The 27,785-nt window shown below is 40.4% G+C and overlaps 2 protein-coding genes across 4 annotated transcripts in view; both read left to right on the top strand.

The window, feature by feature from the left end:
• The window catches only part of acvr2aa (activin A receptor type 2Aa), a 47,858-nt gene extending 43,324 nt beyond the window's left edge, over positions 1–4,534 (top strand). For all 3 annotated transcript variants that reach the window (XM_026928134.3, XM_026928133.3, XM_053234099.1), the window contains exon 11: positions 194–4,534. In XM_026928134.3, coding sequence (XP_026783935.3) covers positions 194–388 — 195 coding nt within the window. In that variant the 3' untranslated portion in view covers positions 389–4,534. The remainder of the gene's footprint in view (positions 1–193) is intronic.
• Positions 4,535–13,279: 8,745 nt separating this feature from the next.
• Positions 13,280–24,826, top strand: epc2 (enhancer of polycomb homolog 2 (Drosophila)). The gene is made up of 14 exons (XM_026928459.3): positions 13,280–13,779; positions 16,689–16,848; positions 17,622–17,767; positions 18,354–18,560; positions 18,981–19,129; positions 19,306–19,435; positions 19,976–20,167; positions 20,657–20,740; positions 20,929–21,068; positions 21,644–21,948; positions 22,756–22,871; positions 23,257–23,395; positions 23,603–23,825; positions 24,376–24,826. The coding sequence occupies exons 1-14, from the start codon at positions 13,627–13,629 to the stop codon at positions 24,446–24,448; spliced, it is 2,217 nt and encodes a 738-aa protein (XP_026784260.1). The 5' UTR covers positions 13,280–13,626; the 3' UTR covers positions 24,449–24,826.
• The last annotated feature ends 2,959 nt before the right edge of the window (positions 24,827–27,785 follow it).

Genomic DNA, 27,785 nt, shown 5'->3' with positions numbered 1-27,785 from the left:
TTTGTCTTTTCTTTGTTTTTTGTTGCTTTTTACTCTTCGTTTCCATTTTTTCCACACTGTCACTTGCTCTTTTTCTGTTCTTGATTTATGTCATTTTTGCCACTCTAACGTTGTCTCTGTTTCCTCCTTCTTATACCCTGTCCTATTTCTCTCTCTCTCTCCCTCTCTCCCTCTCTCTCTCTCTCTCTCTCAGGGTCTGAGCATGCTGTGTGAGACCATAGAGGAGTGCTGGGACCACGAGGCTGAGGCTCGTCTCTCAGCGGGCTGCGTAGAGGAGCGCGTGCTACAGGTGCAACGCCTCACCAGCATTTCTGCCCCCGATGACATCGTCACCGTCGTAACCATGGTGACAAACGTGGACTTTCCACCCAAAGAATCCAGCCTATGACTAGAGGAGAACAGCGTGTGATGTCACGCGGGCGAAAAAAACAAAACAAAAACGCATAGCTCAGAGCTGCTAGCTCGAAATCCCTGGTGATTGTACTGTATATTATGTTGGTTGCGGTCACCAACGCTGGATTTTACCATTTACGTGCTCGTTTCAGCAGCACTACGCGTGTGTCTGTGTGAAAACTCATGTCATGGGGCCTTCTGGACAGGCTGAGCAGATTTCAGTCCAACAAGAGGACCTCAGGCGACACACACTCTCTCACTTTTAGCAACTGGACAGCATCACATGTGAAGCTATTGACTGGTGTTTGTCTTTTTTTCATCTGAACGAGAGAGAGAGAGAGAGAGAATTTTTCTCTGAGAAAAGGAGAAAAAGAAAAACTTTTCTTTATTTCAGTGTAAAAAAAAGAAAGAAAAAAGGGCAACAGTACTTTCTAAAAACACATTTGACTTGTTGCAATGCCAATAAGAAACAGCTTCTGAATGTCTACTGTGTCACTGCTGTATATTCAACCGAGAGGGTGAAAAAAAAAATCGATTGTTTTGTATCTCTGGATTTCCCTCCCAGCGTTTCTGTCAAATAACCACGAACCTCTCTCGACAAGGTATACCTCAGTTTCTCATCCTAATAACAAGTTTGTTTTGTAACACTAATATAAAGGAAAAAAATATGAAGCTTTCCGTCGACCTGCAATGGGCACAGAAGCTTTTTAATACGGGGGAAAAACCTTTTTTAATCTATATCTATATATAAATATATAGATTATAGATATATATATATATATTATAAAATGACAGATTATGCCAAGAAAATATGGCCATTCATAAACCAGTGTTTTCTGCCTTCTTTCTATTACTTCATGTCTTTTCTGTGTTGCCCTGCTGTTTAAAATGTGACTGTTTTTGAACATTGTGACAAATTGATTGTAAAAAAAAAAAAAATCAGTTTTTAGAACTTTATCGAAAACCTGTTGAGAAGAAAAATCCCTGAAATATATGAATTCTGTGAAAATATGAAAGCACTTACCAGTATAGGTTTGCAGTGTCCTCACAGCAATTGACATATGTGCATGCCTTGTATTTCTTTTTTCTCTTGTGCGTGAAATCTTGAGCAGTCGTCAATCTTCTCCCTTCTTCTTCTTTTTTTTAATCATTTGCTTCAGTTACAATCCATCTTCGATCAGGGTGTTGTGTTTTCATTGTTTTGCAGATCCTCATCTGCTTCCCAAGTTAATTCTAGACCGGCTTCCTTTACCCCAATCCCAGCCCCAGTGTAAATATGTACAAATCTAGCCTCAGATTAGCGGCTACATGTCACAACATTTGAATATTTCATGTCTCAGGAAGCCCTTATCTTTTGAGCGTTTCTCCTCTGGTGCCATTCTGGTGATCCACGTTGTATTGTGTATGCAAGAGGCCTTCATAACATCCTTTCTTCATCTGCTCCACCCTGGATATCACTAACTGGACATTTTTTTTCCCCACTTTGTAGCTTGATGCGTTTTTAAGCACCAAGCTATAAGATGCCATACAAAAAGGTTTAGACCGAGTCTAAGACTTGCACACAAGTATTATCTTGATATGCTGGTGTCATGAACAGTGGGCCTACGGTGACTACTGAACTGCTGAAAAGATTCAGGTCGCTGTTGGTGGTTTTTTGGGGGTTTTTTTTAAATCATCATACACCATCCTAAAGCGTTCAGGTCTACGCGACCATATGCAAGCGTGCTCTCAACTCCAGCATTTCCAGTCGACCTCTCACATTCGCGTGCATCGTGCTGCTCATCTTTCTGACCAGGTGCCAACGTATATCAGTGCAAGAGCGCACAAACTTTTCTCAGAGATCGCCTGTCCTAGTGCTCATTCTACCTTTGCAGCTCTGGAACATGATTTTATTTGCACGGTGCTGACTGGCCGCTAGCTTTTAAAGGCCACGTTAGCATTTTCGGATAAGTATTCGTCGAAACACCAGGTGAGCTCTTTTGCTTGTGGAAGGCTGGTTTGCCTGCAGTCTCAGCCTGGATTCAAGCCTTTAGGCTACATGCTAACAACTACTATTGTTTAGTAGCTTCTGTTCATGTATAATCCATGTAGCTGTTTCTTTTTTTTTTAAAGCCTTGTCAATGTAACCTTGTGGGTGTGTCTGAAATGGAGATTGGGAAGGTATTGATTTTAATCAAAATCCAGTCTAATCTAATAGGGAGAGCAATACAATGGTTTGTGTATTCATTTCCGTTTTAAGATGTAAACAGAGTATTCGGTAAATAGTTGGCCTGTTATCGTCAGGGCTTATTTAGTAAATTTGTTCCATCTAGGTTAATGGTTTTCAAGTGTTGTGATACTTACATATAAATACATGTAAATATTTGAGTCAGTTGTAGGCGCTATTTTGTGAAAATCTGATTTTACAGCCTCTTCCCTATCTGTCACTTGAAGACGGTTCAGTTGGGAGGGCCACGATGAACCCTATGGGCTATTGTTTTGTATCATTTATACCTTAACCAGCAGGTGGCAATAATTACGGCTTTCAATCTTCACTGCCCTGGACAGCTGTCTCACAAACCAAATTTCTCTACAAGTGCACTATATGGCCAAAAGTTTGTGGACACCTGACCATCACATCCATATGTGTTCCTTCCCCAAACCGTTGCCACAAAGTTTGAAGCACACAATTGTATAGAATGTCTTTGTATGCTGTAGCATTACAATTTCCCTTCACTGGAACTAAGAGGTCCAAACCTGATCCAGCATGACAATGCCCCTGTGCACAAAGCGAGCTCCATGAAGACATGGTGTGTGAAGGTTGGAGTGGAAGAACTCGAGTGTCCTGCACAGAGCCCTGACCTCAACCCCACTGAACACCTTTGGGATGAACTGGAACACCGACTGAACCCCAGACCTCCTCACCAACATCAGTGCCTGATCTCACTAATGCTCTTGTAGCTGAATGATCCCCACAAATCCCCACAGCCACTTCCTCCAAAATCTAGTGGAAAGCCTTCCCAGAAGAGTGGAGCTTATTATAACAGCTAAGGGGGAAAATCTGGAATGGGATGTTCACCAGGTACATATGGGTGTGATTGGTCAGGCGTCCACAAACTTTTTACCATATAGTGTGTCTTCACAGAAACATGCTGCCTCCTTAAAGACAGGACTGTATAGAGGTTTCCGTTTCAGACACACCCAGGATCTTCAGTGTTATTGTGATGATCGGGGCCATAAATCCTGTTTTGAGAGACTTCGCAAAAAGCCGGCCCTGCATTTCCTTTACTCACTTTAATAATCTGGCATTTGAATAATAGATGATGCATTGGGTCACGTGTGAGCATAAAAAAAAAGACCCTTTAACATCTGATCTCCCCTTATTCACCCCTGCACCATGTCCTCCCCCTGAGCTTCCCTTCCCTCATGTTGGCAGAAGACTGGCTTGAACAGTGCACCGTGTGTAAATATGAATAACGTTTTAGATTGTGAAAAATAGCATGAGGTTGTTTTTTTATGGTCTCAAAAGCAAAAACACTTTATTAATATTATGACAAAATAATATTTTATTGTTGTTTATTTTGTATATCTGTATTTTAGGTTGTTTTATTAATTTATGTCACAGCCCAAACAGGTTATTTTTATTCCGAATAAATGAGAAGTGGTTTTGCTCTATTTATACAACTGGTCTAGTGAAACACTAAAAAAAGAAAAAGAAAACAAACAAACAAACAAAAAAAAAAAAACACTGATCTTGTCTCTTTACCTCAGACTTCCCGGTTCTGACTTGACGTTATCACAACACGAATAAGCAGTGTAGCACGACAGACAACATGGTGCAAGCGTTGTGAAACATGTAACATTTAATGGGAATCGACCAGCAGGTTCTCTCCTCTTCTTTCTTTTTCTCCTGGCAACAAGACGCACTTTGTGGTTTTTATTAACTTTTTTTTTTGCTCACTGCAATGCCACTGATCATCGCCGTACCAAAACTGACCATCTTGGGTGCACGCGACTGTATTACCTTAATCTCGGACACGCCATTTGAGTAAAAGTATTTAACAGTCATATTCAGGGCCTGGTTGGAAGTCGTTGTTACATATTGTACAGATGAAATTTTATGCTACTCCTCCCTTCGAATAAAGTATAGTGACTGCTCTGACTCGTCTCATCCGTGTCTGAGTGCTGGTGTTTGAATCTTCTGTTCACAGAACCGCATGGCACAAATTTTAATTAAATTTAAAAAGGCATTTTCACTATACATGATAGGGATCAGAGATATAACAGAGAGCCAGTGAAACTGTAGTGCTTCAAAAAAAAACAAACAAACAAACATGAGGTCAATGGCACATTTATGTAACATCTAGAAAAAAATAATTGGATGTGAAAATGCAGGGAAAATGAAATATTTGATACAAATCCAATCAGCCACTAATCAGTGACTGTGAGTAATGTTGGAATGAGTACGTGTTATAAAAGTACTGACAATATCAGGATATCTCATTGTGTATTGTAAACACATAAAATATGAATAAAACATGTTGCGGCAAGCTGTTATAGGAAAATACAGGATTATTTTCCTATAACAGCAGGGTTTTATTCCTCTTATATCCCATCAATTTACCACAGATCATTTGTAAATATTTAATTTTTAATTACCTTAACAATTTTTAGTTTATTATTAAACATCATCATGCATTGTGGACTGTCCGTATGTCCACGAGACAAGTTCCTGATTTGATTAAATGGTATAACGTAATTTATCACGATATTAATAATGTCACGTTGCACAGCTGTTACACGCCGGTGTACGTTTGGATGATATTCTTTCATAAATGTTGTTTTTGCTTGCTTATGCATGCTGTATCCGAATTCTCTCCCTGTTTACTAACGCTGCCATTTTGTAGCGTTGAACGAATTGTCAGTGGACAATCATGCAGTGATTTCTTTCAGCTTGAGGTTTACGTCAATTAAATTTGACTTGTATAGCAATTTAGTAAAGCAGCTTTACAGAAATCCATATGTAGATTTCGGTCCCTAACAGCGGCAAGTTGAAAACTCCCCGAGACGACATGAGGAAGAGATCGCAAGATGAACTATAAGAAACAAGAATAAGAAATATAAATCATTATATTAGTATACATGTGTAGAAAAGTGAAGTCAGACAGTACGGAGTGTGTTCAGAGGATGTTCAGTATGAGCGTCATAGACTTTATGATTACAGCAGCAGTGTAGATCGATGTGAGATTATCCACTGAAGCAGGAAGGATTGTCCGGGTATAAACCGAGGCATTATGTTTTCCAGTTGTCCATCCATCCATCCATCCGAGGTTCTCGTTATTGCGATATCTCTAGAACGAGTGGATGAATGTTTATCGGATTTATCTGGAATTATCACTGTAACTACCAGATGAATTGACTCGATTTTGGAAATGATCCAACCACGGTCAAGGTCACATCAAGGTCAAATGTATGAAATATTTTTCAAGACCAATTTTTATGGCTAGCTATGATTTTTGCCATCGGTGTCCGTGCGTCCATCCGTCCCTGTGTCTGGCCCGAGATTCAAGATTCTCATTAGTACGATATCTCAAGAACGAGTGATTGAATGTTTGTATTTGGAATTATCATTGAACTGATTATTAATTTTGGAATTGATCCAAACAGGGGCAAGGTCACAGCAAGGTCAAATGTCTAAAACAGTACTGAATAGTCTTTAATAGGGTACAAATTAGTAGCAATAAGAGCTAGACTTGCGGCATCATCGTCACAGCGAGCTCTACTCGAGTTTGAAAGATCTGGGAAGTGTAAATCTTTAGATCAGCCAAGATCGAGTGGTGTAGCCATAAGCCATAAGCCATATGTTCAGGATGGAAAGCAGTGCAGCCAGCTTTGTATATACACGGAGTCTCAAAAGTCTCCATACATAGGGGACTGTGTTCGCCAGCACCACGTCGGTTGTGCCTTCGTCAGTAGATGTTCGTGGACGTCCACTCCTCGGTTGGTCCTCAACACTTCCAGTCTTTTTGAATTTGTTAATAAGTTTGGCAGCAGTGTCGTGTGTGATGTGCTCGCCATGTTTCCTGTTAAAGTCCATCGCAACCTCGCGAGAGCTTCCCGATCCAGCCATGAGAATGATTATCATGTATCATGTGTTAATAACACCCTTCATCAGTTTGAGCTTCTGAACACAAGCTCACCACTGCTTGCTGGATATTTTCACACACACACACACTAATAACCATGTCAGTGTCCCTGCTGTACTGAGAATGAACCACGATCCATAATATCCGGTCAGTGGTGATCTTATGGCATTCCAGTTGTACTGACTGACGTGGTAGAGGACGGCAAACACACTGTGCGTAGCAACGTATAACTACTAAATGAGCTAAATTGTCAGTGATCCTGATAGGTCAATAAATTTAGCTTCAATAAAATGGAATTGTAGTGTCCATTAGTAGTACTCTCTCTTTGTTTATTTAAGTACGATTCATCATACCTGAATGCCTGAATGCCGGAGCCTTCATGTGCCCTGAAAATAAGGCAACCAAACGCACAGAAGGATTTATGTTCCAGTTTTTATTCAGTGAGATAGAGACCAGCCAGGTACAACTACCCAATTAGGGGGGCTACCTACTATTCCAAGGCTTCCTGTCCTAAATTTCAACTCGCTCCAAATTTCCTTTAGAAAAGTTGAACTTTTTTTGCATAGGGAACACCAGGGCCCCGTCTTTCACTGCTTTTGATTTATTGCATGGGACGCAGCATGGTTTACGCCTCACAGTCTGACTTACAATATGGTGAAATATGACAAACTGGTCAACATGAGTACACTAAGTCGTAGGCTAAAGCAGTGAGGAACATTATACAGAGATATCATTAAGTGAACAGATGGGCTCCCGTGTGCTCGGAGATATATTGCTACTTTTAAAGAACGAGTCTGCCCCATAAAATTTATCTCAACAACAACCATCTGATGAATGTGCCGTTATATTTAGGCTACCTTCCCTGGCGCGGTGTGCCGTGCTTCCCGTTTGTATTACATATTTTTCGCTTGGTGCGATGCATCTCCTTCTTTGCCTTGGTGAAATTTATTGAGTTGATTGTGGGCCCAAGCACTTTGTACAGCAGTGTAGCAATTATGGCTTTTCAGACTGAGGCCTGGATCTGTTACACTGCTGGAGTAGTAAGTAAACGACCAGCATGACTCAGAGATGTTAATTTCTTTCCCTTTCAGGCAGCACCAGGGACATCAAAACAAGCAGATATGAAAACAAGATGAGGCTTGAAACGACTCTGATCACATCAGTGATTTAGACTGTGACTTTTTTTTTTTTTTTTTTTTTTTTTTACGAAGTTTAGTTTGTGGCGGCCATGATTTTAGACTGCGTTGTCCTCTGGGAGACGTAGTGTGACGCCAATTCCGGCATTCATGATAAGAGTTTATACAAAAAATAATGCATGCCAGGGTGGTGTGATACGGCACAACGCAAAGCGGAGTGCCACCAAAACAACCCCCTGAAGTGGATTATTTTCAATTTACCACAAGTGGTAAGTGTGTTATCCTGCTTATACCACAGCAACTTGCCAATGATTGCAATGTTTCTTTTATTTATGAACAACACCGTGCTTTTTAACAGTTTATAGTTAGATTTAATGCTGTGGAACGTCCACGAGTTAGTAAGTTAGTTCCTGTTCTTACTTACGCTATAACAACGATAAACACCAGCCTGTCCTTTTCTTTAAAAAAAAAAAAAAACACAGCTTGACATTTTACAGAGACACCAGAAGGCATAAACTCCTCTCTCCTGAAGACTTTGCCTTTTCCTTACAAAGCAAAAAAAAAACACTTCACACATTAAAGATTATATGTTTTTCTTTGTTTAACAACACGTTTTTTTAACATCCGTTTATTATTAGTCTTAGATTATTTGGAGTGTCTGCTGTACAAGTCCCTGTGTATGAGCTGTTACTATGGAAACAATACCGTATTAGAGCGAGTGCATTAATATTAACCTATTGTTCATGTTGCAGCTGGAAGTATCCGTGCTGTTATACATAATAATGCACAATAATGAAATAATGCGCACTTTCGGACCAATCAGATTCGAGACCTCAACCGCACCGTGGTATAGTGAGTAATAAATGATCTGCTTAGGAGACTGCTAGAACATGGATGTCAAATATTTTTAGTGCCCTTGAAGGTAGGAGTTATAGCACTAATTCACATCTTTAATGTTTAAGTGTATCTAGTGTATAGATGAACATACTGCTGGTAAATCTCAATAACTTTGTCTCCTTAAAGCAGAACAGAAGGTTTCCACAGGGTTAGGCTGTTCACCTGTATGCACTAATTGGCAATAACATTTATTATACTGTTAAATATTATTTTGCCTGTAAGAGACATTTTTAAACCTCATGCAGTATAAGTGGCCCACTTCGCCTGGAAACTGTTGGTGCTTACTTGATCATTATCTGCAGTGATACAGCAGTGATAAGGGAATCTGTTACTGTTAGTGTAATGCTATAATGCTGCTATAACGTTACACCCCTGGGGTGGACCAGTGTGAAATCAGCGAAGGTGCAGTCAAGTTGGATTTTGCCTCTCACGTTGGATCAATCTCTTCATCCATCTTCATTTGATCGCTTTTTTCATTGATTTCATCTCTTCGGTTTCAAATACAACAGTTACTATAAATAAACCTTTCTCCAACCTTGTCTTTCATCATCTGAGAGAAATATGGCCTTGTTGATATTATTCACGGTTTAATTTCATTCAAAAGGTAATCATTTGGTCTTGATTTGAACATTCTTAGTTATGATATAAAGTTATGATATAAATGATATAAAGTGTTCACTCTCTTGCCCTTAAGGCTGTGTACTTTGGAGAGGTTCTTGAATAAATGATTTTTATCGGAAAATTAAATCTCTGCGGAAGAACTATAATTAAATAGACTGTATGTAAATTAATAAATGTTAAATGCATCCTTTAGTTTTTTTTTTTTTATTATTATTATAACAGTATCACAGTGACTTTAATTAAGCATAGTGCTCAGTTCTAAACATTCAGTGTTTAAGAATTTCCTCTGTAAGGGTTACTTCAACTTTTTTCTTTCTCATCATTTAAAGAGTGCAATAATAGAACATACACTTAGGGCCAAAGCAGACTTTCCATTTCTGCTTCATTGTACTTTTAATAGCCGAAATATTTATGGACATTAAAGTGAATGAGAGTTCATGAAGACATCAGCAAGAACATTTTTGGTTCAAAAAAAAAAAAAGTAATTGTGTGGGTCACAGTTAAGGTCAAACAGCTCCATCTACAGGACGTGATCATTTTAAAATGTAAAGGTGGAGAACCAAACCCTGAACGAAACACGAAAACACACAAAATGCTGTTTATGACTAGAAGGTTGCAAGTTCAATTCCCAAAACTTAGAGAACCAGTGTTTGGCCTAAACTCTGTGTTTTCATTGGATCCTGTCTGAAATGTAAATCATTTGTGATCAAATCCTCTGCTGAATGAAGAAATGTAAACATATTCACTCAATCTCCTTAATGCATGTGCACGAGGAAGAGTTCACTGATGCACTATATGGCCAAAAGTATGTGGACACCTGGCCATCACACCCATATGTGCTTGTTGAAGATGATATTCCAGATTTATTCCCCCTTTGCTGTTATAATAAGCTCCACTCTTCTGGGAGGGCTTTCCACTAGATTTTGGAGCGTGGCTGTGGGGATTTGTGATCATTCAGCTACAAGAGCATTAGTGAGATCAGGCACTGATGTTGGTGAGGAGGTCTGGGGTTCAGTCGGTGTTCCAGTTCATCCCAAAGGTGTTCAGTGGGGTTGAGGTCAGGGCTCTGTGCAGGACACTCGAGTTCTTCCACTCCAACCTTCACACACCATGTCTTCATGGAGCTCGCTTTGTGCACAGGGGCATTGTCATGCTGGAACAGGTTTCAGCCTCTTAGTTCCAGTGAAGGAAAATTGTAATGCTACAGCATATAAAGATATTCTATACAATTGTGTGCTTCCAATTTTTGGGGCAACATGTTTGAGGAAGGTCCGCATAGTATGAGTGAGATGGCTTTACATGCACATGAACTTTTCCGTAGGGTTTAATATGGAGTTGGCCCACCCTTTGCAGCTATAACAGCTTCAACTCTTCTGGGAAGGCTTTCCACAAGGTTTAGGAGTGTGTTTATGGGAATTTTTGACCATTCTTCTAGAAGCGCATTGGTGAGGTCAGGCACTGATGTTGGTCGAGAAGGCCTGGCTCTCAGTCTCCGCTCTAATTCATCCCAAAGGTGTTCTATCGGGTGGAGGTCAGGACTCTGTGCAGGCCAGTCAAGTTCCTCCACACAAAACTCGCTCATCCATGTCTTTATGGACCTTGCTTTGTGCACTGGTGCATAGTCATGTTGGAACAGGAAGGGGCCCGCTCCAAACTGTTCCCACAAGGTTGGGAGCATGGAATTGTCCAAAATGTCTTTTTATGCTGAAGCATTAAGAGTTCCCTTCACTGGAACTAAAGGACCAAGCCCAATCCCTGAAAAACAACCCCACACCATAATCCCCCCTCCACCAAACTTTACCCTTGGCATAATGCAGTCAGGCACGTACCGTTCTCCTGGCAACCGCCAAACCCAGACTCGTCCATCGGATTGCCAGACAGAGAAGTAGGATTCATCACTGTAGAAAACGCGTCTCCACTGCTCTAGAGTCCAGTCCGACGCTTTGCAGTGCACTTGGTGATGTAAGGCTTGGATGCAACTGCTCGGCCATGGAAACCCATTCCATGAAGCTCTCTACGCACTGTTCTTGAGCTAATCTGAAGGCCACACGAAGTTTGGAGGTCTGTAGCTATTGACTCTGCAGAAAGTTCCTCAGCATGCGCTGACCTCTCTCTGTGATTTTACGTGGCCTACCTCTTCGTGGCTGAGTTGCTGTTGTTCCCAATTACTTCCACTTTGTTATAATACCACTAAACTGGAATATTTAGTAGTGAGGAAATTTCACAAATGGACTTATTGCACAGGTGGCAACCTGTCACTGTACCACGCCTGAATTCACTGAGCTCCTGAGAGTGACCCATTCTTTCACAAATGTTTGTAGAAGCAGTCTGCATGCCTAGGTGCTTGATTTTATACACCTGTGGCCATGGAAGTGATTGGAACACCTGAATTCAATGATTTGGAGGGGTGTCCCAAAACGTTTGGCAATATAGTGTGTATCAATTTGTTCATACATTTTTATTATAATGTTGACATGCTACACCTGCACATTTACATAATTTTTTTCTTTGCAGCTCAGTTTGTTAAAGTGAGCTCATGTCTGAAAATAAAAATGGCCACATCCGCATGACACAATCCCTTACGAAAAAACACATTTCACATGATCCTGTTGAATAACGTGTGATTACATGTGAAAAACACGTGAGTGTACATTTAAGATGTTTCATTTATTCTAGACTTGCTCCTTCTCTAACACTTTGATAATGATCTGAGATCTCACCATAAACACATTGACTCCAAATTCTCTTGAAAATGTGATATTTGGTTTATTCCAAATTTGTAAAGGATAATACAAATGAATATTGTTAATCATTTTATTAGCAAAGTTTCACATTCATAAATGTAAATATACAAGTCGAAGATCTTGTTTGGCATTTGTGGTATTTAGTTGTGAAGCGTCACAATATTTGGGTGAGTTTGGGTGAGCTTCTGCCCATGACAGCCTCAGACTCCTGTTCTTGGCTGACAGGAGTGGAACGTGATGTGGTGTTCTGCTGTTGTAGCTCATCCACCTCAAGGTTCGATGTTTTGTTTATGCTGAGATGCTTTTCTGCTCACCACGGTGGTAAAGAGTGATTATAGGAGTTACTATGTCCTTTCTGGCAGCTTGAACCAATCTGTCCATTTTCCTCTGACCTCTCTCATCAACAAGGCATTTCCATCCACAGAAATGTCGCTCACAGGATGTTTTTTTGTTTTTTGCACCAGTCTGTGTAAAACTCTAGAGACTGTTGTGTCCCAGGAGAGCAGCAGTTTCTGAAATACTCCATCTAGCATAAGCAGTTCATGAAACACTCAAACCAGCACATCCGGTACCAACAGCCATGCCACAGTTAAAGTCTTAGAGCTCACGCTTTTTCCTCATTCTGATGTTTGGTGTGAACATTAACTGAAGCTCTTGACCTGTCTCTGCATGATACCTTGTATTATATGCATATTGTGAACATATATGATATGTATTGTGCTGATTAGATAACTGCATGAATATGGACAGTGTGTGTGTGTGTATATATATATATAAAAAATAGGCTGGGGTGATTTAGTCATTTTTACTAAATTTTTCTTATATATTGTAAGGATGTGAAAATGAGCTCCTTATGATTTTAACTAACTAAATAAATAAATAAAGGAATAGTTTTTAAAAACCTTACTTTGTGAATGAAAACTTTTGCAGTTAATAAAACAACAAACAATATTTGCAACCAGAGTTCAGAATTCTTGTCCTCCATCATCATCATCATCATCATCCCATAAATAACATCATGTGTGTGATGAACTCGTTCAGGCCAAACACTTTCTAATGTAAGAAACATCATCCCCAAGAGCTGCTAGAGAAAATAAATAACAAGAGAAAGAAATCTGGTGAGTGTGAGAACTAAATGTGGGCAAACAAACAAACACAAACAAACAAACAACCCCGGGTGTGCGTGTGAAAGTCTCGTGTGTGAGGGACAAGGCCATGCTTCTGACTCATCTCAGACACATGCAGTCATTTCTCTCCTCTTGCTGAGGGTTTGCATGATGAGTAAAGACCCAGACACACAGGCTCGGGAACATTTCTCGGTTTGCATGTTGCATGCTCGAGGTGCGCGCGCAGCATTGCGGCTCCCGTCTTGCGTGCGCGCGCGTGTGTGTGTGAGTGCGTGTGTGTGTGCGCGTCGCGCGCGCGGTGGCTGTCGGGATTGCTGTGTGAGCCGCTGTCTCTGGGTTAATGTCCGCCATGTTTGCGGCGGCTCCGAGAGCGGAGCGGCGGAGAAAAGCGGGTTCGGCGTCGCTGTAAACGCGTCAGTAATGGGTTTCACAGCCGCACGGCCACCGACACGGACTCGATGAACGCGACCGACCAGAGAAAAGTCGCCTCGGCGGTGAATCTGCGCGAATATTCGCTTTAGTTCAGACTTGGTTCCGCGTTCACTGGTGTGGTTTTTTTTTCCCTTCTAAAGGGGCGAAAACAATGAGTAAACTCTCGTTCCGAGCGCGAGCGCTAGACGCCGCCAAACCTCTTCCCGTTTACTGTAACGGAGACATCCCGGACCTAAACGACTGCGTGTCCATCAGCCGCGCGGTCCCGCAGATGCCCACCGGGATGGAGAAAGAAGAGGAATCGGTATGTGAAGGGTTGTGTGTGTTTTTGTAAAAGCTAATTTATTTTAATCAGGTTCAGGTGTGTAGCGGGCGGCTGGGATTCACGATTCACGTTTACGCAAAGTGCGGAGTGTAAACAGCCTTCCCCTTCGCCCTGTACACGCAAATCGCGTAAGACGTTACGGCCACGGCGTACGCAAACGGCGTAAGTACGCTGCGCTGTGACGTACGACGTAATTGACGCAAACTACGTCACGTCCTGAGTACGACAGGCGCCGATACCGGCTAGCAACAACAACACACACACACACACACACACACACACACTACATGCTAACTGTCAAAGTAGTGTGTGAAGTAAATTTATCCCGGCACACTTTTAGACTATTTTTTAAAATATTTTATTTTTAAAGAAAGTGTTTCCACTTCCATTGATGTTAAAACTCGATATTGTTGCTTCTAACGAACTAATAACTAGCTTTTTTTTTTTTTTTTTAAATAAAAACACCGCTTTTGTCTCTTCTTCCTCTTCAGTAGCAGAATTTATTTAACAAATAGCTTTTTATTAAATTAAAATTTGATTAATATTAGCTAACTTTCTGGATAGCTCTTTTTTTTTAAATTGACTGTGTAAATATGAATGATTTTGTTAAAATAAAATAACTAATATAAAGTTTATGTCTCAGTCTCAGAGCTGCACCCCAAACCACTTCCTCCTCCCTGTGCTAGTGCTCTGATTAAAGTGTGTAGTGCTCCCTACTGAGTGCACTACATCTGTAATAGGGATCCATTTGGGATTCAGCCTGTACAGGCTGTACAGTTCAACTTCACAGGATTCCACAGGAAATTTGAGGAACATGTTGTATTTGTGGCTCCTTTCATATGCATGAGATGCCTGAGGTGCATAACTAAGTGATTTTAAACCTAGTCCTGGTGTTTTTCTGGGTCCAAAACACACACATGAGCTCAGGAAGAGCTGTTAATTAGCTGATATCGAAGATCTCAGGTGTCTTAGAGCAGGGAATACGCTAAAATGTGCAGGACAGGTGTGTACTTCAAAACCAGGGAAGGAAACTTGTGCGTTACAGGACAGATCCCATCATTTCCTCTGGAATTATACAGAATACTGCTTTTTTTTTTTTAAACCTCAAGACAATCGTATCAAGCTTGCCGACTTTCCTTTAGATGCACTGTGCATATTAGCAGAGCTACACACACAATATGTAACTCAGATATGATCAGATCAGATCAAACATGGTGTGTAGAAGTGAAGATACCCCTGATGTGCGATTTGTAAATAACTTCAGCAGTGTGCTGCGTGAACATCAGGCACATCCACGTTCCTCAGCTCAGAAAACAGCTTTTAAACCCCCCCGAGTGCACAGCCAGCATCAGGACACTAGTCTCACGAGCGTTTCTCAGACTCAGGAAGTGCTGTTTGTGGTAGAAACAGAGGCGGATTTGTGAAGCTGTGGTTCACCATGTTGTTGGGCCATACAATTCCTGCAGCGCTGAAAAGGAAATGAAAGTGCAGGCAGAGGTGCCACTGCGTTACCATGAAACACCTTCCTTCTGATTGGCTGTGCCACCCGAGCGTGACGTTATACAAGAACGTTCCACCAACCACAAGCGAACACAAGTGAGAACGGCGCAATGCGTAATGCTGCGTACGAACTTTGAAATCTTACGTATATCAGAAAACAGACCCAAGTGCCAGGTGGTGCTTTAATCCGGTTTCCAGGGTTCTTCATTTCAGACCCTTGTGTGGTGCTAATAATATCTGTGACATGCAGTTGTTAAGGAAAACAAGCCGAAATTTCCCAAGAAATATACTATTGTTTCTTTCATGTTATAGCTCGCTTCTTAAAACGACACTGTAATCTTTAAGTTCATGATGCGCTGCCCCAAATGACGTGTTCTTTTGTGTTTTCTCAACAACCGTTACTAAGAATCTCTCCTATCTAACACTTTAACACAATGGCTGTGGGGTTGCTGTTAATGGAAGGTGACTATACTGTAGGTCAGACGTTGCATCGGTTTTCATCAGCTTGAGTTTACACGGCTGGTCTCTGTCCTTTTTTTTTTTTTTTTATAATAGACATTTAATAATGGTAATGAATGTTTAGTGAATGTTTAAATGGGCTGAACTGAATAATAAACTCTCAGTGCTGAAATTAGCCGAGCCGCTCGGTGCCAATAACATGGTTTAATTGTAACATGCAATAAACCGGTAATGAGTGTTTGGACCTTAATCGTTCTGTTCATTACATTGCATCACACCAACGCAAATTATGTAATGTCTATAGAGCCTTAGCATCGATTCCCTGCTGGCAGCTTTTCACCTGAGCTAAATATAAATGCAAAATCACCTTGACATTTCATGATGGAGATCAGCAGAGTGAGGCTTTTCAAAAAAATAAATAAATAAATAAATAAATGTTCTCGTACATTCCAGTATTTCTGAATTACACCACATGATCAGTATGCAGTTTAGTGTGAAGTTTACATCCTCCATGGTTTCTGGATAAATACGCAAGTACCCCTCTTTTACAATTTATATACCAAAAAAAAAAAAGCTGACAATTTTCAAGACAAAAATGAAATGAACAAGATAAGATGAGTTCAAAACATAAAAGCAAAATCAACCAGAATTAAGAAGGCGTAGTTTTGCCGTAATCCTCTCCGTCCTCAGACCCGATCTGGAGACGACGGTGTATTACAAAGACTCGTGTTAATATTTTAACACGCACCATTTGACGATTTTATGAAGGAAAGTCTATGAAGCCAAACACACAGCACCTCTTGTTGTTTAAAATTCATTTGTCTGATTTACTTTTCAATTTAGAATCGATTTCTTATCTAAGAACAATTTCACCAAATCATCGATGCCATTTAAGATCTTTATTTAACATGGAAACTGTTCTCCCACAGGAGCACCATCTCCAGCGAGCCATCTGTGCCCAGCAGGTGTTCAGGGAGAAGAAGGAGGGCATGGTCATCCCGGTGCCCGAGGCCCGAGGCTGCATCAACTACTACGACCGTCTGTACAAAGAAGACTTCCGTCAGCCCAAACAGCTCATCCACATCCAGCGTGAGTCCCTGATTCTCAGCTTTCTTTTCTTTGCTATGCTGCTTCTAGTGAGAACAAACCATGTGTGAATGTTACGGGAAATATAAAGTACTGTGCAAAAGTCTTAGGCACCCTATTTTTTTTTTAGTACAAACTTTGTTATAGATTTTTATTTTCTGACTTCTACATTATTGATTCAGTACAAAAACATTTTAGATTCCAAACATTAGTTTTCCAGCACAAAATTAAATGTTACAGAACAATGTTTGTGTGTCAGTAAAGAAAGTAGCAGATTACATAAGAGACACTTTTCAGACAAAAAAACAGAATGAAGGCTGCTGGGTTTTGCTGCAGAAATAAGAAGCAAGTGTGACAGTCAAAGTCTCCAGAAGAACTGAGGCTGCTTCTGCAAGATGCTCAGTAACACTTACAGCTCATTTCCTTATAAAACTGCACACACACTACCTGAGACTACTATTTTTTTTTTTTTTTAAAGCAAAGGATCGTCACACCAAATATTGACTTTGTTTCATTTATTACTGTTTACTGCTCTTTATAATATTTTTTTTAATGTAGAAACATTTAGTTTCATTATTTTTGAAGGCATCTTTGCTCTACAGCATTCCTTTGCATGTGCCTAAGACTTCTGCACTGTACTGTATTTTGGGGCCCTTTGGTTCCACATGTGCGTAATTGACCATGGCTTTTTTTTTTAATCACTTCAGTGAACTTGAGTCTGGTCTGAAGTCATTTAGTGGTTGATATTTTTTTTTTTAAATCTCTGCATCCACCAGCATTCGGGCTGGACAGCGAGCAGCCGGACTATGACATGGACTCGGAGGATGAGACGTTGCTCAATCGACTCAACCGCAAGATGGAGCTTAAACCGCTGCAGTTCGAGATCATGGTGGACCGGCTGGAGAAAGCCAGCACTAACCAGGTAACAAAACACACTTTATACAACACCTTTTACACTTTGTGCTGTGCATCTTACACAAACACTGCAGAAAAATTACATCTATTACATCTTAGTAAGTGGAAATGTCTTAATTATAGTCAGATTTAGGTAACATTTCCTATTACAAGATTACAGTAGACCAAATATTAATTATAGTTCATAAAATCTATTTCTAGACATTTTTACTCAGTGTAAGCTTGAAATAGATACATTTTTATTTCTAGAAAGAATCAAATTTTTATGGCAATAAAATAAAACAACTTTAAGCTTGAAATTAGTAAAAATGTCTAGAAATAGGTTTAATAATCATATATTTGGTTTATTATTATCTTATAATAGGAAGTACTAGATATATTTAACTACATTGAAGATACTTCCACTTGCTAAAAAAATGTTTTGCAGTGAAAAACAAGAAATTCTGCACTCAGTTCTTGCACTGTTGAGATGCAAGAATTGGTAATTTACACACCAATTGACTCATTTATCAGGATAGTTGAATCAATCTGTTTAAGTGTCCGAAACATTAATAATTTTTTACACTGGCCTTGTCTGTGCCTGCATTTTGTAGCTGGTGACTCTGCAGGAGGCCAAGCTGCTGCTGAACGAAGACGACTACCTGCTCAAGTCCGTGTACGACTACTGGGTGAGGAAGAGGAAGAACTGCCGCGGGCCTTCGCTCATCCCGCAGATCAGGCAGGAGAAGCGTGACGGCTCCACCAACAATGACTCCTACGTGGCTTTCCGCCGGCGCACGGAGAAGATGCAGACGAGGAAGGTAACCTCAGACTCTGAACAATAACGTTTCCTTCCGAGTGGTTTTTGTCCAGTGGGATCTCCTTCCACTTTCATGCAGGTCTGCAAAAGCACTCGTTTATAAGACTTGGAAAAGTATGGAAATTCAGAAAAAGTAAAACAAACACACTTAAAAGACTACGATTGAAATCCATTAGCCATTGACACAACCTCCAAATTAATGTTTAGTCTTTTCTTACGTCATGATACGGACAGTTACCTTTAGAAATAGAAATAAGATTGAACATCGAAAACATGGAAAATTATTCAGACCATCATTCTGGAAAGGAAAACCACAGGAGGAGATCTGTAGCGTAAGAGCATGCAGAGGTTTAGGAGCGTCCTGCTTGTATTAGGTTTTAGGCAGAGACTTATGACGACTGAGTCGACTTTCTGCCTGCAGAATCGTAAAAATGATGAGGCATCGTACGAAAAGATGCTGAAGCTGAGACGGGAGTTCAGCCGAGCCATCACCATCCTAGAGATGGTTAAGAAGAGGGAAAAGAGCAAGAGAGAGCTGCTGCACCTCACACTGGAGGTGGTGGAGAAGAGGTATGCACAAAAAAAAAAAAAAAAAAAGTATTTGAACCCAAGTTTGTGTATATCAGCTGAGAAAAGAGACAAAAGAAACAAAGCTTAATTTAAACCCTGAGGATTCAGCTTGTTATTACTCACCAAAACAGTGTTGTGTTTCTGAACAAGTGGCTGACTTGCTATTGCTTTCGCAGGTACCAAATGAGCGATTTCTCCGGAGACGTTTTAAATGAGGTCTCAGCACCACTGGCAGACAAAACAGTCTACCCAGCTCCAATATGTCTACCCAATGGGAACAGGCATAAAGCAGAAAACAAAATTAAGGTGAAGTCTCATTTCTGTCTTGGGAAGCACTCTTGACTCCGGACAGTGGAAAGCAATAATGGCAGCACTGTAGGAAAAATATCACAGCGCTGTTCAATTGTCGATTGTTGATTAATTTTCTATAACGGCAGCTCTGACAATAACCTCCAGCTGCATGTCATTCTTTAATAAGTAAGACTTTGAATTGTTGGAAAATTGCTGTGGTTTAAGAGGTTAAAAAAAAAAGGACTTCAGAGTCTAACAGTAAGTCATCAGTTGCATCACACTGCCCCTTCACTGATTATTTTCCGATAACAGCATGCCCTGAAGTGCGTTATTGCTTACCACGTACTATAACCTGTTTAATGTTTAATAAAGCACCAATCATTAGAGCTTCACTAATACTTTTGGATTGAAGAGGCATTACATTAGCTGCATTAATTATGAACACAGAAACACATTAAAAATTTCCATTAGCCTGACAATAATACCTAACGTCTGTGGACTAGCAGCCTGTCGTGAGTATTTAAGGGTACTCACTTCTCACTCCTTTATCTTTAGACCCACAAGTCTGTGCCTAAGCACCATCCGCCCCACTTTCCAGTCAAGATTGAGCCTCAGTTTGACATTGTCCGGGAGCATAAAAAGTACACGCCCAGACCCAAGCTGGAGCCGCTGCGCCAACACACCATCACCAAGGCCGACATCAAACAGTACGACTTTCACAGCTCCGGGGAGGAGGAAAACCCGCTGGTAAGCAGTCATGCTGACTCTGGACCAGTCATAAGCACACACTTGATGCACAGACACTTACGTTAAGCATTTCACTCATCGTTCTGATTGGTGTGCTGCACAGTTTTGACAATTTTGTTCAATTGGACTTGACTGACAGCTTAAAAAAAAAAACAAAACTAGTGGTGGTGCTGCTGTGAAGTTAACCATGACTGTAAAGGTAACGGCTCTGTTTTTAATGTCGTGAGACAGCACCTTTTATCAGGACAAACTTTGAAAGACTTGTTTTGTAAGATGAACCCAAGAAAATCTTTTCCAATTTTTATCACAAGTAAATTTTAAATATCTTTTATAGAGTTGTCATTTTTCACAGAAATGTTTGATTTTTTTTTTAATAAGCTGAATTTTATTAAATCTTTGATTAATATCTTTATTTGCCATGAAATAGTCATTGAAGCTGGTATGGCAATAAACTTAAATACAGACAATCTGCTGTTTTTTCTTTACCAGTCTCCATCATCTGAGCCGGATGAGGAGAACGACCCGGACGGAGGCTTTGTTTTCAGACGTAGAGCTGGTTGCCATTACCTTGCGGTGAGTCTCATGCTCATTTTAATAAAGCTTTAATAATAAAGCCTTTGCATTATATAGTTACTTTCTGACACACAAGCATGCTTTATGAGAGAGGATTTAAATAAACGTTCAAGCAAGCATTAACACACACACAAATGCCACATGAGTGAAACGAGTGTCTTTACACCTCACCCCGTGTCTGTGTGTAGCCCCTCATGGATAAGAGCTGCACTCCTGTGCCACGTCTGGATGGCATCGATGCCCTGTGTCAGAGAAACTCCCTCACAGCTCTGTCTGTGCCACGCCGCTGCATAGGAGTGACACGCAGACGCCTGGGCCGCGGCGGCAGGTAGCCCTCATCCTCATCCTCATCCTCACACCTTTTCATGTGGGCTTGTCTGCTCTTACACCCACCAGTCACCTGATACCTTTTAAACTTTATTTATGCACAAGGGGAAAGTTTTTCTCATCCATCAGTAAGTCAGTTTACACACAGTGGAATGAAATATTGTGCCTCTAGGATCAGGGTATAAGATTAAAGTTTCAGTGCAGTATGATAAATGCACAAGGCAAAAAGTAAAGTACCTAGAACAGAATTATCAGCATTGGAAGATGGTATAATTGTGCAAAAATGGGGAAACTGACTGTCAAATTTATCATAGATATAAGCATAACAAATGTAGCAGCATTTTTAATATCCTAACAATCACCTGGGTGCCTGGAACAGTACTGGATTGAAGGCTTTGTTTACAAGGGACCAACATGGACCCTAGTCTGTATTTAACAATGCTGACAGAGCACTAGTTTTTTAAAGATGGCTGTTTTCCTCTGCTAATATTAGAGATTAAAATGCTTAATGAAGTGCTCAGTGCTTTATCTGTGCTCTGCTTGCAATCTGACCTCGTCTTTCTGACACCGCTGTAGAGTGCTGCTCGACCGAACCTCATCAGATCTGGACCGAGTCCTCAGGCACTTGGACCCTGACATGGTCAGCCCATCGGACTCCCTCCCTGTGCTCACGGACACACAGACGAACACACACGTTCCCCTATCAGCCAGGGCAAAGCCTCAGCGCTCTCTGACTCAGCTCCTTAATGACATCCAGGCCTGCAGGTGGCGGTACTTCCGCCCGCGACCCCTCAACCAAAACGGAAAGGAAGAGAGCAGACCGGACACTCTTCAGGACAACAGGAAAGGAGGAGGAGGAATGACGAGAAAGAGCAGTTTAGGTGGGGCTACAGACAGGCTTTTTCTTTTAACATGTACAACCATGAGCTTTTGGTTTAGGTGTAAACATGCTTGTCAGATTGCATTCAGTTCATCAGGAAAATTCTCTGATATTATTGATGTAGGTTTTTTTTTGTTTGTTTGTTTTTAATTAAAGTGTTGGTAGCTTGAGACCAGGGTGGTCTTTGATTTCCAGTGGTCTACAGGCTTGGGAGAAATTTCATTATCTGTCCTTTGAGGAAAGGGAATTAGATGTATAAATCATGTCTATAGAGAAAATCCAGTTTTCAGTTTATTTTGGACAAAATATTTCAGACAATATTTTAGTTTCTGTTTCTACAATTCATGCTGCATCACAGTGAATCTATCCATACAGTCTATGAATCTTATTGTTTACGTGGTTAGTAACTAATAGCACCAACTGAGGAGTCTTTAGTACTGAAGAATGAGTAAATATAAAAGAATACCATTTCTTTAACTCTTAAATAACAGTGCCAGTTAAAATGAACAAGTAGTTTTAGTAGAAGTCCTCTTGTGCCATCTAGTGGTGATGATTGTAGTTGTTTCATTCTACCACAGTACAGTTAAAAAAAAAAATAGGTAAATTGTACAATTTTATTTTAAATCCTGGATGAAAAAAATCAGAGTCGATGTATAAATTCCATACAAATCACTGAGTGAATGTAGACTTTAAAACCGTTTCCTGCCTCTGATCTGCATGTCTAAATACCAAAATCCCCGCAGCAGTTGTGGTTTTGTGTGAATAAGGCCTTTTATATTTCCGCTCTTAACTCTCTCCCTTTGTGTAGGTGGGATCACAGAGGAGCAGTTTCAGTCCCACCAGCAGCAGTTGGCTCAGATGCTCCAGCAGCAAGGCCTGCAGCAGAACCCTCCTGTGTCTGAACATTCCCACGCACACGTGTCTGTATGTGGAGCTTAAGCACTATACCATACTATACACCAGAGCGCTACGCTGTACACCGGCATGCTGTACTATACACCAGAGCGCTACGCTGTACACCGGCATGCTGTACTATACACCAGAGCGCTACACTACACACCAGCGCATGCACACAGAGATTTCCCCATTCCCAACACATGACTGAGCTTAAGAAGGGCTTTATCATGTGCTGATGAGGTCGATTTGAAACTCTGCAGTTGAGAAACCACTGTGAAGTACTTTTATATATGTTGACAAAAAGCTGCTGAAAAGACTCCTGTACTGATTTATAACAAATCTGATTTGTTTCCCTTAAAAAAAGTGGCTTGTCTTGAGCACACACTAACGCGTCTCTCTACCTGTCCTGTAGAAGTCGGCCTCCTCAGGCTGCCTGTCCAAGACATTAGACTCAGCCAGCGCTCACTTCGCTGCCTCTGCTGTGGTCAGTGGCTCCAACAAGGATCTCAAACCCCACAGCACTGGAGTCAACGGCATCCTTACAAATTCAGGTGAGCTACTTGTATGGAATTCACTCACCAAGTAAATAAGCACATTGCTTTAAAAAAAAAATTCTCTCATGAACATCAGTTTTGGAAAGATTTTATTTTGTACTACTTGATTATTTTGCATATTATGATATGAACTGAATTTCACTGACTAAGCGTGTGGAAATATCCTATAGCCGCTTCACCAACTCTGTTTTTATTTCTCATCAGGAAGCTCAAGACAGAGTAAGTTCAGCTGTTCATCTCCACTCGGAGTCAGCAGCGTCTCCTCAGGCTCATCGTCCTCTGCCCGCCCCCCTGCCGTGCCCCAGTCTGTGCCCCACGTGAGTGTCGTGTCTCCCGCACGACCCTGCGCCCCCTCGTCGCCCACGTTAAAGCTCGCCAGCGTGGCCAGCAGCAGTCTGGAGCGCGTGCCCAAAGTCACACTCGGCAGGTAAAAAAAAAAATAAATTTGGAAGGTGCAGGTGTGTTAAATGAATTGAAATTTCTTAATAAACGTTTCTAGTGGAAAGCATTCATTAACAGTAGGCTCACTGTATGAAAGCTTTGCAGCACTCACAAACATGTTCAGTAGTGATAAATGCTTCATTAGCCGTTCACTCCGTTCAGATATTAAACACCATTTTGTTGATAGATTTTTATAGTTTCTAAATGACATCATTAGCGGTGAGCTTTAAAGTCGGTGATGCAGTTTGTGTGTGTGTGTGTGTGTGTGTGTGTGTGTGTGTGTTTGAGCACATAGCTCTCAGTCTTCTGTGTCAGTGAAGCATTTTGCATTGGTATTAACTCTGAGCTATGAACGTAATATCAGTGTTGCATTGATGCAGTGTTCCCATTGCAATGACTTTTAGGTCACTTCAAAATAAGACCCCTTTCTGATTTTTCATTGCTTCATATTTTCTCTCCCCGGCGTGACTCCGAGTTTAAACACAGCGCTGTTTGTGGTCATAATTACACTCTGAGATTTGTTGTGTTTTGTTCAGGGATAAACACGAGCCGGAGAGGCTGGCTCTGAACGGATTAGCAGACACCACTGTGGCCATGGAGGTGACATAGCCTTCCCCTGACAGGGCACTGACCAGACGCTGGAACCTGTACGTGGACCTACACCGCATAGTAGCATATCAGACATTTGTGAATATTCTATGTGTACATTTTTGTAAAATTGGGAACTATCACTACCTTGTAAAATAGTCTATTTGTATCATTCAGTCTATTAGGTGTCGTTTGTTACTTGAATTCTAGTTCTTGTCATCATGCTTTTGCACTTGAAAATTCAGCCAGTGGCAAAAAAAAAAGTGCATCAGTAAGTGCAGGGATCATGCATGAGTCCAAATCATACATTCTTGTTTTAACTATTTATTTTGCCATGTTTACATTTTTGTATCTTGTACAAATAAATCAGATTTTTGTCACAAAACATGGATACCCGGACAGCTAGTGTGTGATGTCTCCTTTTTTTTGATTGTTTGATTATTTACATGAGAGCAGTTTCGAACATGAAGATTTGCTCTCTTTGTTACACTGTAGATATCAGATGATGACATTTATTTGTTTCATGCATTTTTAGAGACTGTAGTCTCCTTGTGAGTGTCTTTTACATTTCATAGACAGCCAACTAAAGATGCTCAGGTGTGTGTGTGTGTGTGTGTCTGTGTGTAAGACTTCAGTACTGACAGCTGTGCAGCAACTTGTGCTGTAGTATTTTCAATAGTCGTGTGGGAGTGTGTCTGCTGTTTAAAAAAAAAAAGGACAAGTCAAAGGGTCAGTAAGCATCGTGTTCAAGCACCAGTGCAGCACCACTTCAGCAGCTGAGGATCAGCATGCTCTGTGCTCTGCAATACAATGGTGAAATGTCTGTTGCACATGAATGTCCCCTTTTTCATGTGCATATGCTTTTTTTAAAAATACAGGCAAAAGATAAAGGTACTATAAAGTGTAAGGTTTGAGGCACATAGGGTTGTCAGTTTTCTTCCTGTAAATCAGCCATCTGTACATAAGATATTAATATAAAACACATCAGTATAATGATCTGTTTTAGGAATGTAATGCTTCTTTTTTTTAACAGGTTTGTGGATTGAGCGCAGTAGCATGCGTAGGGTGGTACAGCGGGGTCGTGGCTAGAGTTTTGTCTATGTGGGTTTCCTCCAGGTTCTCCAGTTTCCTCCTACTGTCCAAAAACAGGATGGTAGACTGCCTACATTAAATTCTTCTCGAGAATGTGTGTGTGCGCATGTGTGTCTGAGCACACATCCAGGGTGTATTCGTGCCTCACTCCCAGTATAGATGTAAGGTAAGGGCCTTGAAGGGGCTCAGGCCTGTCTCCGATGGGAATACTGTATAATACAGACTGAAATTATGCTTACAAGTTGTGAAAAACAGCTTTATTTTTCTGGAGGAAACAAAGCACATTTTTCTTGTGCAAGCAGAGAAGACAGCTTGAGCAAGGATTTTATACATTATATAAAGTTGCTCTATTCCCAACTATTGCTAAAGACAAAGGACACAGTTTGTATTAAGAAACAGTTTAGTTTCTTTGTAGTCCTGAACAGGTTTTAATCTGTTTAACCTGACTAAGTTAAAAGTTAAAAAAAATAAATAAATCAGGTTATGATAACAGACAAACATACGCTTTATTGATCTGGAGGGAATTTGCAGCATTACAGTAGTAGACATAAACGTGCAGATTGACATAAATCCTTTAAAATAAACACAATACAAATCATCGAAAGAAAATATATTTAAAGAGAAAGGAACTTGTCTCTATACAAAAACAAAACAAAACAATAAAGAACTCTAAACAAGGCACTTAGGTGTTGTGCAAGAATGAGTAAAGGTATCTAATCAAAAGGTTAATGAAATTAACAGCCAATTCTTTAAAAACACAGAGGTGAATGGCTTACTTTACACCAGAGGAATAAGAAATCAAGTAAATATGATCAATATAAAAGTTACAGGAGCATAAAGGATCATGGTCAAAGCCAGAGAAGAGTGTTGATGGGAGAAATAATACATGGACTAAATCTGAATGTAATACTTTATTTAAGACAGAATAATGCATCTGCATAATGCTTTGGCTCTATCAGATATTTCTGAAGCTAAACTATCTTTTCATGATTATTCTTTAGTTTTACTCTGGCACTGCAAAACACTCTTGGACACAGATCAAGATTAAAAATAAAAATATAATCCAAAGTGTCTGTGGTGGTATCAAAGCAAGCAGTGTACAAGAAATACAAGCTTTCATGCATTACATATTGATGATGTAACATGATATATTTGTTCCTAAAGGCAAGGTGATGAGGAGGAGACATTGTGTGCTCAGAAAGAGTTTGTACATCAGAACAAGTGTTTCCAGAAGATGTGAGTTGTTTATTATAGGAAGAGTTAAATCTACCACACTTGCATGAACCTGTGGCCTGGACTCCATCTTTCAGAGACAAGCAAAACAGCTACACACATTTTCCTCTACACACAGTAATTAGGACACATTTGTGTGTTAAACCCTTTTTACCAGAGGCCAAACCATGGAATTTGCACCTGTTTTGGAGATGCCCATGTTCAGCATTGAATTTATTTATCTTGTCACACTCCACAGTAGTGTTTAATGGCTCATATGAAAGTAGACACTCAAAGTTTTTGTAGTTTTTCTTAAGTATCTCTTTTCTTTTTTACCTAGCCTACTAGGTTTAAATGTTATAATTTTATTGTGGCAATTGTATACAGTGTTTTACTATCAAAAAATGCTTTAGTTGTGCTGTCCATTTTATCTCTGTACCGATGCTATTGTGGAGAGGTGGGAATTGTTTGCCCAGCAGGAGGCTTACACCCCTCCCCTTTCCCATCGCCCTGCTCACCAGCAGCTAAACACAGTCATGATACTCTACACACAGAAGCCCAACAGTGTTCTGATTAATCTTATAACAAACTTGCAGTGATATAGTAATTCATTTGTTTATACTTATTGAAAAAGGTCTGATACATCGATTTCACCAGTGGAGTTGGGCTGTGAGCTGAAGAAACTTGATTATGAAAAGAAGGTAGACATTATTAAACGACAAGATGATTTTTGTTATATCTTCTAAAAACATTCAGCAATGCAACTGGGTGGGCAAGGGTTAACTTGATCTCTCTCTTTCAAACATTCAGATGTAGCTCACCCTGATTCTGCTGCGATTAACAGATTATAATCACAAACAGCTGAGACTGCAACCTCTGGATCAGATGATCAGATAGAGGTTCAGTACAACTGTCACACTTTCCTCACTTCCATGCCTCATAGAGAATGCAGCTAGTTATAAAACCACAGTTAGACTGAACGCATGGATTTGCAAATTAAAGCTCAAACCTATTATATCCTTTTGGACTTTGGTCCAGTTTGTAATCCTTACCT

This window comes from Pangasianodon hypophthalmus, chromosome 5, assembly GCF_027358585.1.
Source record: "Pangasianodon hypophthalmus isolate fPanHyp1 chromosome 5, fPanHyp1.pri, whole genome shotgun sequence".
Taxonomy (NCBI): domain Eukaryota; kingdom Metazoa; phylum Chordata; class Actinopteri; order Siluriformes; family Pangasiidae; genus Pangasianodon; species Pangasianodon hypophthalmus.
Note: the sequence above shows the minus strand (reverse complement) of the source record. Positions and strands in the feature narration are given on the sequence as shown.